A 16415-nucleotide genomic window follows, 5' to 3' on the forward strand; every position below is an offset into this window, starting at 1 on the left:
TTAGTTCTCTAGTTCCACCCATCTAAAATAAACCTCATAAGGTTGAGACAGAAACTGTACTGTGAGAGATAAAAGATAAAAAGCCTCATGTGGACATGTTTCCTCAAAAACTAGTTTGACTTGCAAATTAATCTATGTATGACACAAGTGTTGAATGCTAAAGAAGAGAAAATGAAAGAAGGTCAGGTGAAATATATATAGAAAATATTTAATGGAAAATTGAATAATATATGTAAATATTATCTGATGTGAATATGAATATTGTACCTGCTGTATCCCTGACCAAAAAAGGAACAAAATAAATGAAATATTGGTCATAAAAAAGAAAGCAAGGAGAGATGACATTGCTGTATGATAGAGGGGAGTATGGGGTGGGTGTAGGGAGTGCCCCGAACTGGAGGGTTTTCTTCTGAAAATATTTTGTTGATGACCATCGCTACAACTCCCTCACACGTCACACCATTCAAGATCCTAATCTCAGATGGAACTGTGGTGCATGTGTACGTACACACAAACCAACACATACCCACACACACGTGCACACACAGTTCTACTAGTACTAATAGTTTACTTATGAATTGCACCCAACTTCATCCTCCCCCAAATCCCCACCCACCCTCTAATCTTCCAAAAGTCCGTGGCAAAGATGTGTGGGCAGAGGCTGAATAGCACACAGTAGCCAAACATATAAAACAGAAGGACTTTCAGAAAATTTGAGAAACTCAAGTTGACTCTTTGTGACAAGCTTGACCGAGCAGACTGCCAACAATTTATCAACGTGACCAGCGCAACTTCAGCATAACGGTAAGCGCAGAGCAAACTTATGGGCTGTGAACCAATTCAATGGGAAATGTATTAATTAGAACTGAAAACATAGGTTATTACATTTCAGTAAACCTTTTGTTTGCATTCAATGAATAGCTAATTTTCTGTGTTGATGTTGGCTCATCAGGACGTACTGTAGTTTGCATTGAACTTTTAATTGAAATTCTATATTCTGTTAATTAGGCTTAATTCCCCTTCAGGAAAAAAGCAGTTACAAACTTTTGGCATGGTGCAAACCTTCAGTAGGCTAAATCCTACCCAACGATTATATCACAACATGATATATTTTATACACTGAGTATACAAACATTGGGAACACTTGCTCTGTCCATGATATAGACTAACCAGGTGAATGCAGGTGAAAGCTAAGATTCCTTATTTATGTCACTTGTTAAATTCACTTCAATCAGTGAACATGAAGGGGAGGAGACATGGATTGTGTATGTGTGCTATTCAGAGGGTGAATGGGCAACACAAAAATGTAAGTGCCTTTGAATGGGGTATGGTAGTAGGTGCCAGGCGTACTGGTTTGTGTTGAAACATCCTCAATTCGTCTGGGCATGGACTCTACAAGGTGTCTAAAGCGTTCCACAGGGAAGGTGTTTCTAATATTTGGTATATTCAGTCTAACCCGTCAATGTTAATTCTTTCTTTCAATTTATGCTGTTTTAAAAAAAGGTTTCCGATGTGACATGTATGATGATGATGACGTATGATGATCTATTATATTTGAGAGCATATCCAAGGTTCCTAATTCAAACTTTATATCAGAGTTTGCCTGCTCTACCTCTTTCTGGAGTCTGGGTGTGTAATGTTTTTCAGCGAATGGCTACAGTCAGGTCCACAATTAAAGATGAACAAAAAATACTGCATAAAATAAGTAATACAAATACTGAGCTACAGATGACATGAAAAGAGTGCTCTTTGGCCATGCACACCAGCGGTGGATTTGGAGTCGAAAAATGGAAGCATATGCAGAAAAGTACCTCATACCAACTGTAAAATAAGCTGGTGGATCTTTGATGTTAAGGTGCTATTTTACTTCCACATATTAGGGTCAACGATTAGGGTCATGAACTTTACCAACTTTACCACCTGGTTGCCAAGTGGATTTTCCAGCAAGAAAGTAACCCCAGGCTATAATCACAATCCGCAAAGAAATGGTTAATTGACCACAAAATCAACTTTTTGTAATGGCCATCTCAATCTCTGGACTTGAACATCATTGATAACCTATGGTTTGAAAGTAGAAGGGGGCAGTCCATAAGAGCAGACACATTATATCAAGGATCTGGAAAGTTTCTGTATGGAGGAATTGTCTAAGATCCCTTCCAATTAATTATATATTTTTTTTACCTTAATTTAACTAAGCAAGTCAGTTAATGGGGCTAGGCATCCCGCTACCGGGACAACTTCCGGTGAAACTGGAGGGCGCGCAATTCAAATAAATAATCATAAAAATGATGGATATTAAACATTTAGGTACACACAAGTGTCTTATATCGGTTGAAAGCTTAAATTCTTGTTCATCTAACTCCACTGTCCGATTTACAGTATCTATTACAGCGAAAACATGCCATGCGATTGTTCGAGGACATCACCCCACGTCAAAATATTTTCTCCACCGGCAAATTCACAAATAGCGATTAAATATTCACTTACCTTTTGAAAATCTTCCTCTGAAAGGGTCCCAGCTATAACATGTAGTGTCGTTTTGTTAGATAAAATCCTTTTTTATATCCCAAAAAGTCTGTTTAGTTGGCGCCATCGATTTGAGTAATCCACTCATTCAACTTGCAGAGAAAGGAATCCAAAAATCTACCCCTAAACTTTGTTTCAACAAGTCAAAATATGTTTCTATTTACTCCTCAGATACGCTAAAATGTAGTCAAACTATAATTTCTTACAGAAAGAAGTATGTTCAATAGGAAACCGATTTTAGCAGGTCCTGTCTTCAAGGCACGCGCAAACACAAATTTCCAAGACTGCGTCCTACTAAAACTGCTGAAACCTTGTGGAAGCCATAGGAATGGCATCCACGGAGCTAATTTTCAGTATGCCCTTATACTTGCCATTGTAAGAGGATGGTCTCTCTCAAAAAAAATTCAGGTTGGATTTTCTCCTACCATATCTATTGTGTAATATTCTCCTACAATATTTTAACATTTCTACAAACTTCAAAGTGTTTTCTTTCCAATGGTACCAATTATATGCTTCAGGGCCTGAGCAACAGGCAGTTTACTTTGGGCATGTCATTCAGACAGGAAGTGGAGAAAAAAGGGGTCTTAGCCCTAAGAAGTTTTAAGAACAGATTCTTATTTTCGATGACAGCCTAGGAACAGTGGGTTAACTGCCTTGTTCAGGGGCAGAACATCTGATTTTTACCTTTTCAGCTCTGGGATTCAATCTTGCAACCTTTCGGTTACAAGTCCAACACTCTAACCACTAGGACACCTGCCGCCTCAATGTGTTCTCCAAGCTCATAAAACATTTTAGAAAAAGGCTCAGTGTCTTTATCCTCACAAGGGGAGTGGGCTAGAAAATTGAATACAGCGATGCCAATAATTTTGACTCCTATCTTTTTTAGATATTTTTTATTAAACAAAATGTATTTCTTTGAGCAATTGTATTAGTATAATAATATAAACATTATCCAATCTATATTATCTCACAGGGTTAATATAGATATGCCTATGTTTTATTTTACAGTCCTGCGTAGTCAGTCCTGCTGTAACAATAAAGTTTCTTGTACTTCCTTCCAATAATTAATCACATTGAGTAACTGGTATATGCCATATGTAGGCCAAGTGGAGCAAATTGCTTTAATGAATTCCCCAAAAAACAAGTTCGCATTAGGTACTGGCTAGTTTGTCATATAATTATGATTAGAATAGGATAAATCCAGGTAACTCCAGGTAAAGGCTTCCCATAGGCACAGATCTATAGTCTGTTAACCCTCCAGAAGTCCTAACCCTAACCATTAGGGTGAAACAGTAAACTGATCTGTGGTCTGCTTACTCTCCAGAAGTCCTAACCCTAACCATTAGGGTGAAACAGTAAACTGATCTGTGGTCTGCTTACTCTCCAGATGTCCTAACCCTAACCATTAGGGTGAAACAGTAAACTGATGTTAGATTAGTATCTCTACAGTCATCTTCACCCTACTCCTGTATACGGTGTGACTTTCTCTCCCCTCTGTACTTTCTTTCCTCTCCAGATGACTCTCGTACCATGGCTCATCATGCTCCTCTGTGTTATTCTACCGAGAGTGAATGGTCTCACCTCCTTCCATGAACTCTGTGAGTGTGTGTTTGTATGTGTGTGTGTTTCTCTCTTTATCTCTGAGCTGTGTGTGTTCCTGATTGTATGTATCAATGGTTTCTGCCTGTATCTCTTTATGTATACTGTACTCTCAGTGTTTTATTGTGGATCTAATTGAAGCCATTGTGGATCTAATTGAAGTGTGTGTGTGTGTGTGTGTGTGTGTGTGTGTGTGTGTGTGTGTGTGTGTGTGTGTGTGTGTGTGTGCGTGCGTGCGTGCGTGCGTGCGTGCGTGCGTGCGTGCGTGCATGTGTGTGTGCGTGCGTCCCTATAGACATTGTTGATAAGGGGGACAATTTGGTGACTCTGACTTGTCCCACGGCATTCTCTGGAGCTATGACGTGGAAGTACGAGGGAGAGACTGAGGATTTAGACAAAGCTCAGGTCCAAGGCCGTAACCTGATACTGAATGAGGTGGACTGGTATGGAGAATACAGCTGCTGGGATGGAGACAAGAAACTAGGCTCCATCTATCTACTGGAGGAGCTGAAGGACCCAGAGGAACAGGACGGTGTGTGTGTTTGTGACAGAGAGAGAGTTTATTGCCCACATGTCTCTACCACATGTCTGGTTGTTCATGTTTGTATGTGTATGTGTATGTGTATGTGTATGTGTGTGTGTGTGTGTGTGTGTGTGTGTGTGTGTGTGTGTGTGTGTGTGTGTGTGTGTGTGTATGTATGTGTGTGTATGCTCTGCCTCTCTCTGTAGATTATTTAATCAGCTGTCAGGCCAAGTCTTATGGCTGCACCTTTAACTGTAGCTGGACCCACAGTGAATTCACAGCTGTCCGTCTTGGGCTGGGCCATGACTGGTAAGTAACACATACACACACGCACGCACACACACACACACACACACACACATACAAACGTAGCCTTTTTCATCGTTTTTATTCAGACACAGACAGACATTCTTATTTAATCTGATGTGCACTGTACAGATGTAGGATATTAATTTGAGCACTCTTTTGTTGCTGAGAATTTCAAACTTAAAGTCTATTAGTTTTAACAAGGCTTCTAAAGTTTGTAATTTCCACTTTGAAATTAAAATGTCCATTAATTAGAATCCACATAAAAATTCACATTTCCTGTCGCTGCAGGATTATTTTCCTGCTGTAGCAAACTCCCTCAAATTAAAACTCTACCTCTGTATGTGTCTCCAGTACTGACAGCCAGGAATCTTGCACCTGGGTGTACCCAACGACCAGCCTCCAAGATGGAGGGTTGGAGTTTGAACTGACACATTCGCTTTCACCCTACACTGAGGAGGCCGCTCCCCTAGTGGTCACTGTTGAGGCCATCACCAGGCAGGAGTACCTCAGGAAGACTAAGAGGTTCTACCTAAACGACATTGGTGAGTGTATCCACCTATCCACCTAGGTGGTATTAAAACCAAATACTTTCATGGTACTTCTTTCCAGAGTAAGGAAAGGCTTAAAACACAATTCATTTCCATTTGTTTGCAAATCTCATGTGTGTAAGAATGTTATGTGTGATTACCCAAACCAAAAACAAGTATCACAGGTCTATGTAACAATGTTGAATTCACAAGGAAGCTAACGGAAGCAAATGGACCTGAAATCTACGTAAATTTGTCCTATATGCTTGTTTTCGTTTTTAAAAATGTAAAATGTTTGGCTTCGGAGCAAACTTTTTGCTGCATTGTGCACTAATAAATATACCCCTGCCTATTATATACATGTCCACAGTCCAGCCAGACAGTCCTGCAGGGATGAAGTGCCAGGTGATGGATCAGAGATTGAAGGTGAAAGTAGAACCGCCAGCCACCTGGAACTGTCCGCCCAGCTACTTCCCTCTGGAGCACCAGATAGGATACATTTTTAAAGACAACGGAAAGGTACAACACACACACACACACACACACACACACACACACACACACACACACACACACACACACACACACACACACACACACACACACACACACACACACACACACACACACACACAGCTTATGCACACATTGACACACACTGGAATTTTGGAATGAAACCATAACTCTCTCCTTTGCCTTACGCTCTCTAGGAGGAGCACTCTATGAATCCTCTCATACCGAGAGGGGTCAGTAAGCTGAGGGCCCGCTCCAGAGACCCCCTGGTCCCTTCCCCCTGGAGCCAGTGGACCCCCTGGAAAAATGTAACCAACTAAGATATAATAATAATAGAATAATATATGACATTTAGCAGATGCTTTTTACAGTATCACTTCATTTCTACTATCACCCTCCAACGTAAGTTACCATTATTTCTTCAGGCACTGGTTATCATAGCCTTCTAACAAATATGTAAATCTTCAAAATGGTAATTATTGACATATTTATTGAATTATATACTTATCTATTTCATAATAACTATCTGAAGAAATTTACAAAAGGGTTAACAACAACCTCTATCCTGAGCACCATTGCAACCCTGGTTTACAGTGTACAAGTGTGTGATGTGATATCTGTCCCTTTATCAATGTATCTTTGTGGTGGTTTTTCTGTGTAGGCTGATGGTTTGGCTCTGTCTCTTTGTACGTCACAACTATTGCTATTAAAAGAGCTGTGAGTTTCCTGCCTCATACTTCTGTTTCCTTGTTTGTATACTGTATACTATGTATATATATATATATGTGTTGGGAGGTGTACATACAGTATATGTGTTTTTGTTGATGTTTGGTATTATTGTAACATATTAAAGGTGAACTTGATGATTGTATAGTAATCAAGAAATGGAAGAAAGCAAAAATACTCTATATAATTTAACCACAAAACATTTTACACTAGTCTCATGGATAAGCCTGTTACATAGACACTGATGTAGCATCTGAGTCATTTCTGGGCTAATGTGTTGTGTACTGTGGCTCAATGTGAAGGGCAGTCTATTCACACTTATTCCATTACATCCTGTTAGACCAAGAAACACACACACACACACACACACACACACACACACACACACACACACACACACACACACACACACACACACACACACACACACACACACACACACACACACACACACACACACACACACACACACACACACACACACACACACAGAGAGAGAGAGAGGTGCTAGTGGCCAGAGTAATAGAAGGATGGATTGGTATAAAACACAAGTCGATGTGTTTGATACCTTTCCATTCATTCCATTCCAGCCATTACATTGAGCCCATCCTGCTATATTCTTCTCCCACCATCCTCCTCTGCCGCACGCACAAAACACTCGCACAGACAAACACACACATCAGATGAAATATTTCCTACAAGTTTTGTAGAGTAAGTGATCTTTGTTGTGTTTCTTGAATGAGGTGCCCAAACAAAATAACCATCTGGTTGGCTTATGGATAGGAAACACTCTACCATTTACCTTATTACAGGTGGTTACGGGAGGCAAAAAGGAGGAGAAATGCAAAGAAAAACGCAAAGGAAAAGATAGCATCTGCTGCAAGACTGGAGAAAAGAAGAGGACCAAGACTAAGTCGAGATCTGCATTCACTGCTAATGAATAACGGACATCGTGCGTCTCTATTGTCGTATCACTATGTGTTTCTGGGATCTAGACAGTTAAATATGTCAATAAAATGTAATATTCAACATGTTCCTAAAAAGTAGTGATGATTATGGACTTTCTACATCCATGTAGTTTGTCTATAGAGTGGATGGTCCTCATGCAGACATGGTTTTACTCCTGCAAATTTCAGATGAAAATGCTAATCTGATGAATGTGACCAGAAATAATTTTTTATCTACTGTGTAAATTAGATCACAACATCAATGTATCAACACATACAGGTTGTTAAAGTGGCAATCTGTAGTTCAAACCAAAACAAAATGGACACCTGCCACTGTCTTGGTGTACAGGCTGAGTGATGGGGCTGGAGAAATGTAACCACTCCAAAATTCAGAAACAGAGCTGTCTATAGCTGACAATCTATGTAGTTTTAACTATGTTTCGAGGCTAAACCGTGTTTGCTTACAATTACACTTGCTTACAAACAATAGAGTAAGACAAGCTTATTATATTTGGGGGCACCATTTTATTTTTTATTTACAGAGAGCTTGGGGCACACTCAAACACTCAGACATAATTTACAAACAAAGCATTTGTGTTTAGTGAGTCCACCAGATAGGAGGCAGTAGGGATGACCAGGGATTTTCTCTTGATACCTGCCTGAATTGGACCATTGTCCTGTCCTGCTAAGCATTCAAAATGTAATGAGTACTTTAGGGTGTCAGGGAAAATGTATGGAGTAAAAAGTACATGATTTTCTTTAGGAATGTAGTGAAGTAAAAGTAAAAGTTGTCAAGAATATAAATAGAAAATGAAAGTACAGACACCCCAGAAAAACGACATAAGTAATACTTTAAAGTAATTTTATATAAAGCAAGCTATCACACACACACACACACACACACACACACACACACACACACACACACACACACACACACACACACACACACACACACACACACACACACACACACAATGCATTTCTTGAGACATTCAACCACTGTACACTTCCTGTTTCACACTATGTATTTCTCGACATAGCTCATTCTAATATTTCTACTAATTATACACACCACATATTTATTTATGTACTGGAATCTTGATATAGCTCACTCTAATATATCTAATGCTGTTCATACCATTCTTCGTTTAATATCTTGTGAAAATTATTCTGGTGTACATATGGATAGAATGCATTTGGATTACTGTTACAGAGATATTTGGGTTGTTAATTAGATTAATTCTGATGTTTCTAGATTGGTTTCTTGATTCATTTATTTGGTATTATTTGTAAACTTGATTGACATTTTACTGCATTGTTAGGAGCTAGTAACATAAGCACTTCACTGCACCCGCTATAACATCTGCTAAACTGTGTATGCGACCAATAAACTTTGATTTGACACACACTGGCACTTGCGTAGCCACACTCACCCATTCCCTTTCAACCTACACTGAGGAGACTGCTCCCCTAGTGGTCACTACTGAGTCCATCAACAGGCAGGAGTACCCCAGGAAGACCAAGAGATTCTGAGCAGGAACCCCCTTCATAACAGGTGGCATTAAAACCATGTACTTCAATGGTATTTCATTCCAGACGAAGGAGAAGCTTAAAACGATTTATTTCCGCTTGTTTGCAAATTTCATATGTGTAAGCATTTTCATGTGTGATTACACAAACCACAAACAAGTATCACAGTTGTAACTACAGGTCAATGTAGCAATGTTATATTCACTAAGAATGTAATGGAAGCAAACGGGCCTGTCACGTTGTCACGTTCTGACCTTAGTTCTTTTGTTTTGTCTTTTGTTTTAGTATGGTCAGGGCGTGAGTTGAGTGGGTTGTATATGTTAGTTTGTCTATGTTTTTCTATTTCTGTGTTTGGCCTGGTATGGTTCTCAATCAGAGGCAGCTGTCAATTGTTGTCCCTGATTGAGAACCATATGTAGGTATGTTTTCCATTGTGTTTTGTGGGTGGTTGTTTCCTGTTTAGTGTTTTGCTGCACCTTGGTCCTCCTCTCCTTCCCCAGACGACAAGCGTTACAGAACCACCCACCAAGAAAGGACCAAGCAGCGTGGTAACGGGCAGCAGCAGCAGCGGCCGGAAGCGCATGACTCCTGAACATGGGAGGAGATTCTGGACGGCAAGGGACCATGGGCACATGCTGGAGAATATCACCGCCCCAAGGCTGAGCTGGAGGCAGCGAAAGCTGAGAGGCGGTGGTATGAGGAGGCAGCGCGGCGGCGCGGTTGGAAGCCCGAGAGGCAGCTCCAAAGATTTCTTGGGGGGGCACACGGGGAGTGTGGCTAAGTCAGGTAGGAGACCTGAGCCAACTCCCTGTGCTTACCGGAGAGCGAGAGGGACCGGGCAGGCACCGTGTTATGCCGTGAGGCGCACGTTGTCCCCGGTGCGTGTGCATAGCCCGGTGCGGTACATTGCAGCGCCTCGTAATGGCCGGGCTAGAGTGGGCATCGAGCCAGGTGCCATGAAGCCGGCTCAGCGCATCTGGTCTCCAGTGCATCTCCTCGGGCCAGTGTACATGTCACCAGCCTTACGCAGGGTGTCCCCGGTTCGCCAGCACAGCCCAGTGCGGGCTATTCCACCTCGCCGCACTGGCCTGGCTACGGGGAGCATTCAACCAGGTAAGGTTGGGCAGGCTCGGTGCTCAAGAGCTTCAGTGTGCCTTCACGGTCCGGTCTATCCGGTGACACCTCCACACACCAGCCCTCCGGGGGCAGGCACCCGCACCAGGCTGTCACTCCGTCTTCTCCCTACAGGTGCTCCCACCTGTCCAGCACTGCCAGAGCCTTCCTCCTGCCCAGCGCTGCCAGAGTCTCCCATCTGTCCTGAGCTGCCAGAGTCTCCCGTCTGTCCTGAGCTGCCAGAGTCTCCCGTCTGTCCTGAGCTGCCAGAGCCGCCAGTCTGTCCTGAGCTGCCAGAGCCGCCCTTCACTCCGGAGCTGCCGGAGTCTCACTCCTGTCCGGCGCTGCCGGAGTCGTCCTTCACTCCGCCGCTGCCGGAATCTCCCGTCCATTCGGGACCCGTGGCTACGGTCCCCAGTCCGAGGTCGGCGGCGAGGGTCACCGCTCTTAAGAGGCCACGGAGGCGGTTAAGGAGGCGGAGAAATATTATGGTGGAGTGGGGTCCACGTCCCGCGCCAGAGCCGCCACCGTGGACAGACACCCACCCAGACCCTCCCCTATAGGTTCAGGTTTTGCGGCCGGAGTCCGCACCTTTGGGGGGAGGGGGTACTGTCACGTTCTGACCTTAGTTCATTTGTTTTGTCTTTTGTTTTAGTATGGTCGGGGCGTGAGTTGGGTGGGTTGTCTGTTAGTTTGTCTATGATTTTCTATTTCTGTGTTTGACCTGGTATTGTTCTCAATCAGAGGCAGCTGTCAATCATTGTCCCTGATTGAGAACCATATTTAGGTAGCCTGTTTTCCATTGTGTTTTGTGGGTCGTTGCTTCCTGTTTAGTGTTTTTGTTTCACCTTTCAGGACTGTTTGTTTGTCGTGTTTGTTGTTTTGTCTTGTGTTGCATATTTCATTAAATAATATGAACACTTACCACGCTGCACCTTGGTCCTCCTCTCCTTCCCCAGATGACAAGTGTTACACACGTCTACTCCCGCTCCCCCTTTCTAGCACTTGCTGTCACCAGTTTACTCATTATTACGCACACCTGCCACCATCTTTACGCGCACCATAATTAGTTAAAGAATTTAAAGGCAATGCTTCCAAATACTAATTGAGTCTATGTGAACTTCTGACCCACTAGGAATGTGATGAATGAAATAAAAGCTGAAATAAATCATTATCTCTACTATTTTTCTGACATTTCACATTCTTAAAACAAAGTGGTGATCCTAACTGACCTAAAACAAGGAATTTTTACTGGGATTAAATGTCAGGAATTTTGAAAAACTGAGTTTAAATGTATTTGGCTCAGGTGTATGTAAACTTCCTGTCACGTTCTGACTTAATTCCTTTTTTTATGTCTCTGTTTTAGTTTGGTCAGGGTGTGAGTTGGGGTTGGCATTCTATGTTTTGTATTTCTGTGTATGGCCTGGTATGGTTCCCAATCAGAGGCAGCTGTCGATCATTGTCTCTGATTGAGAACCATACTTAGGCAGCCTATTTTCCCACTATGGGTTGTGGGTAGTTATTTTCTGTTTAGTGTTTTTGTTGCACCTTGCAGAACTGTTCGTTTGTCGGTTTGTTGTTTTTGTTCCAGTATTCATCTTTATTAAAATCATTATGAATACGTACCACGCTGCTCTTTGGTCCTCTTCTCCTTCTTCCACCAACGGCCGTTACACTTCCGACTTCAACTGTATCCTCCAAACACTGACTTCTCGGGCATTATCCCTTAAATATACTTACCTTTTTCACAATAACTATATGAAAAAACTTACAAAAAGGGCATTATCACTTTTATACAATGGTTTACCAACATATTCAAATAAATGGTTATGTGTTTTTCGCCTCTCACGTCTGTTTCCTTGTTTGTATACTGTATATATACAGTGGGGTCTGAAATGATAAACACCTTTGATAAAGAAGAGCAATAATGACTGTATAAAATAAATAATTCAACTAGAAAAGTACATTTCCTGAAGAAAATGGTGTCTCTAGCTATGTTCATTTATGCAAATGTTTATAATTAAAGTCAATTTCTATAATTAAAGTTGTTCAAAGTTTTAAGAATGTGAAGTTAGGATAGACTGAACATCTAAAAGTTGTTTTGGTGTCTTTAGCTTGACTGGTTCTACAGTTACTGTTGGTGAGGGATTTTATGTTAAATTATGCATATATATATACAGTGGCAAGAAAAAGTATGTGAACCCTTTGGAAATACCTGGATTTCTGCATAAATTGGTCATAAATTTTGATCTGAACTTCATCTAGGTCACAACAATAGACAAACACAGTCAACTTAAACTAATAACACAACCAATTATATGTTTTTATTGTCTTTATTGAACACACCGTGTAAATATTCACAGTGCAGGGTGGGAAAAGTATGTGAACCCTTGGATTGTAATAACTGTTTGACCCTCCTTTGGCAGCAATAACCTCAACCAAACGTTTTCTGTAGTTGCGGATCAGACCTGCACAATGGTCAAGAGGAATTTTGGACCATTCCTCTTTGCAAAACTGTTTCAGTTCAGCAATATCCTTGGGATGTCTGGTGTAAACTGCTCTCTTGAGGTCATGCCACAGCATCTCAATCGTGTTGAGGTCAGGACTCTGACTGGGCCACTTCAGAAGTCGTATTTTCTTCTGTTGAAGCCATTCTGTTGTTGATTTACTCCTGTGTTTTGAGTCGTTGTCCTCTTGCATCACCCAACTTCTGTTGAGCTGCAATTGGCGGATAGATAGCCTAACATTCTCCTGCAAAATGTCTTGATAAACTTGGGAAATCATTTTTCCGTCGATGATGGCAATCTGTCCAGGCCCTGAGGCGGCAAAGCAGCCCCAAACTATGATGCTTTATAGTTGGGATAAGGTTTTGATATTGGTGTGCTGTGCCTTTTTTCTCCACACATAGTGTTGTGTGTTCCTTCCAACCAACTCAACTGTAATTTCATCTGTCCACATAATATTTTGCCAGTGGCACTGTGGAACATCTAGGTGCACTTTTGTGGCCTCTTCCATGGTGGCCTCTTCCACAGTGGCCTCTTCCATGGTGTCCTCCCATGAAGACCATTATTGTTTAGTGTTTTACGTATCATAGTCTCGTCAACAGAGATGTTAGCATGTTCCAAAGATTTCTATAAGTCTTTAGCTGACACTCTAGGATTCTTCTTAGCCTCATTGAGCATTCTGTGCTGTGCTCTTGCAGTCATCTTTGCAGGACGACGGATATTTAAGTATATTTAAAAACGAATACCTTTAGATTTATACTCAAGTAGTATTTTACTGAGTGACTTTCACTTGAGTCATTTCTATTAAGGTATCTTTACTTTTACTTAAGTATGACAATTTGGTCGTTTCTCCACTACTGAGCCCAACAAGTAGCTAATTATTGTGTTGCAGTGGTCAGTGAAAAGCAGTTAAATACTGTAGGTCTAGGTCTATCGCAATATTTCAAAATACAATCGTAGGAAAAACAGTTTAGAAAGCAAATGGCTATTGATAAAAAAAGAAGACAAAGAAAATACTCTAATCTGTTTCTAGTTATCAGAATTCTTAACTCCCAATTGGGAAAACAGAGGAGTCCAGCCGCCATATCCCGGTGAATGCAAACATATTCACGGTATTCATCATCACTATCTTCCTAAGTTGTTTTAGGAAACGACTCCGACAGGAAGTTGTGTCCGGTCGTCAATGCTTCGGTCGTGGGACTATATAGTTGGATGCAGTTTTAATGGCAACCGAGCCATAAAATGGGCTAGGCCTGCATGAAAGGCCCTGTTCACTCGGCTACTCCCAAAATGACATTATTGTGGCACCTTCCAACGTTAAAGTCCTTATTAGTAGCCAATGTTTTATTTTTCTTTAGGCTACAATACCTTGACAGGTCATTTGGGGCGGCAGGGTAGCCTAGTGTGTGACAACACAGAGGCGGATGCAAGATGCAAGCAACGATGGTTTAATGAATTCAGTTTACAACAGCAACAGGACAGACAGACTGTACTCAGACGGAATCCGACCCAGGGACTAGGGCGCATCTTCCAATGATAGCGTGCTGAGAAATCCAGGGGAGTGTGTCCGGATGGGTAGGAAGGAGCACAGCAGATAATCCACACAAGGGCGGCGAGAGAAGAGCACAGACACACGACACAACCTCAGGGAAGTAACAACGATCTGACAACAAGAAACACTGGTTACAGAACATATAAAGGGAAGATAAGTGGTTCCAGCTGGCGCAGACAATCAGGCCGAGAATAGGGAACCACGCCCACACAAACACGGGAGAGAGAGAGAGAGAGAGAGAGAGAGAGAGAGAGAGAGAGAGAGAGAGAGAGAGAGAGAGAGAGAGAGAAGAGAAAGAGAAAGAGAGAGAGGCAGTGGATTCATGAACCGTGACAATACCCCCCCTAGGAACGCCTCTTGGCGTTCCCAGGCGAATTTACCTGTCGATTGAAATCATCGATAAGGGAGTGATCCAGAATGTCCCTAGCAGGTACCCAACTTCTCTCCTCCGGGCCGTAACCCTCCCAGTCCACCAGGTACTGGAATCCGCGTCCCCTCCTTCTAGAGTCCAAAATACGATTGACAGAAAAGGTGGGTTCCCCATCAACAAGTCGTGGCGGCGGGGGAACCGGGACCGGCGGGTTAATGCGTGCCTGAAACACAGGTTTTATTTTAGACACATGAAAGGTAGGATGAATTCTCCTATACGCTGGAGGAAGCTTGAGCCGGACCGCCACCGGACTAATGATCCTGGTGACTTTGAACGGGCCGATAAATTTGGGGGCAAGCTTGTTCGAAACGGATCGGAGTGGAATGTTCTTAGTAGAAAGCCACACTCTTTGGCCAACGACATATACCGGAGGCTTCGACCGGTGGCGATCGGCCTTAGCCTTTGTGCGCGCCCCCACCCGGAGAAGAGTCTCACGGGCTCTGCTCCATGCGTGACGGCACCTCTGGATGAAAGCGTGAGCGGAAGGAACAGTGACCTCGGACTCCGTACTGGGAAAGATAGGTGGCTGGTAACCTAAACTACACTCAAACGGAGAGAGACCCGTAGCTGCCACTGGCAACGAATTGTGAGCGTACTCAACCATAGAGAGTTGTTGACTCCAGGAAGAGGGATTCTTAGAAACCAAACATCGCAACACTCTCTCCAAATCTTGGTTGGCCCTCTCCGTTTGACCGTTGCTCTGGGGATGAAACCCTGAAGACAGGCTGACACTCGCTCCCAGTAACCTACAAAACTCTTGCCAAAACTTGGACACAAATTGGGGCCCCCTGTCAGAAACTACGTCCATCGGCAGGCCATGTAAGCGAAAGACGTGATCGACGACAGCTACCGCTGTCTCCTTGGCAGATGGTAATTTAGGCAAGGGAATAAAATGAGCCGCCTTCGAGAACCGGTCCACCACGGTCAACACCACCGTCTTGCCCTGGGAGGGCGGGAGGGCGGTAACAAAATCTAGCGCGATGTGGGACCAGGGTCTCGAAGGGACCGACAGCGGTTGGAGTAACCCATCTGGGGGTCGATTAGAAGTCTTCCCAGTGGCACAAACCGAGCAAGCCAAGACAAAACTGTGAATGTCACGAGCCATCAGTGGCCACCAAAAGCGTTGCTTAACCAAAAAGCTAGTGCGGCTGACTCCTGGATGACACGCTACGTTGGAGCAATGCCCCCACCGAATAACATCGGACCGACACCCCTCCGGCACAAACAACCGATTAGGCGGGCAACCGGGCGGAGGCATTACCCCTTCTAAGGCCGTTTTGACCCTCGATTCAACCTCCCATGTGAGTGTGGATACTACTAGGGTCCCGGGTAGGATGCACTCGGGAGTGGATGGGCGTTCGGAATGGTCAAAAATGCGAGAAAGGGAATCGGGTTTGACATTCTTGGAACCCGGGCGATACGAGAGAGAGAAGTCAAAGCGTCCGAAAAAGAGTGCCCACCGCGCCTGCCTGGAGTTGAGTCGCTTGGCGGTTCTGATATATTCCAAATTTTTGTGATCGGTCCAAACTATAAAAGGTACCCCGAACCCTCTAACCAATGGCGCCACTCCTCCAGTGCTAACTTCACTGCCAACAACTCTCTGTTGCCAATGT

At 43.0% G+C, this 16415-nt stretch overlaps 1 protein-coding gene across 1 annotated transcript; it reads left to right on the forward strand.

Moving 5' to 3' along the window:
- Positions 1-609: 609 nt before the first annotated feature.
- si:dkey-88e18.2 (interleukin-12 subunit beta) lies at positions 610-9084 on the forward strand. The gene is made up of 8 exons (XM_052461901.1): positions 610-804; positions 4043-4124; positions 4421-4657; positions 4855-4957; positions 5309-5499; positions 5855-6003; positions 6195-6305; positions 7536-9084. The coding sequence occupies exons 2-8, from the start codon at positions 4043-4045 to the stop codon at positions 7665-7667; spliced, it is 1005 nt and encodes a 334-aa protein (XP_052317861.1). The 5' UTR covers positions 610-804; the 3' UTR covers positions 7668-9084.
- Positions 9085-16415: the final 7331 nt, after the last annotated feature.

The sequence above is a fragment of the Oncorhynchus keta genome, chromosome 14, assembly GCF_023373465.1.
Source record: "Oncorhynchus keta strain PuntledgeMale-10-30-2019 chromosome 14, Oket_V2, whole genome shotgun sequence".
In the NCBI taxonomy this organism is placed as follows: Eukaryota; Metazoa; Chordata; class Actinopteri; order Salmoniformes; family Salmonidae; genus Oncorhynchus; species Oncorhynchus keta.

Bases quoted from the DNA above. Each gene is read 5' to 3' on its own strand.
- si:dkey-88e18.2 (XM_052461901.1), top strand. From the start codon at position 4,043: ATGACTCTCGTACCATGGCTCATCATGCTCCTCTGTGTTATTCTACCG. The intron at 4,658-4,854 runs GTGTGTGTGTTT...CTCTCTCTGTAG, and splicing joins GGACCCAGAGGAACAGGACG to ATTATTTAATCAGCTGTCAG. The intron at 6,306-7,535 runs GTAACCAACTAA...ACCTTATTACAG, and splicing joins AGTGGACCCCCTGGAAAAAT to GTGGTTACGGGAGGCAAAAA.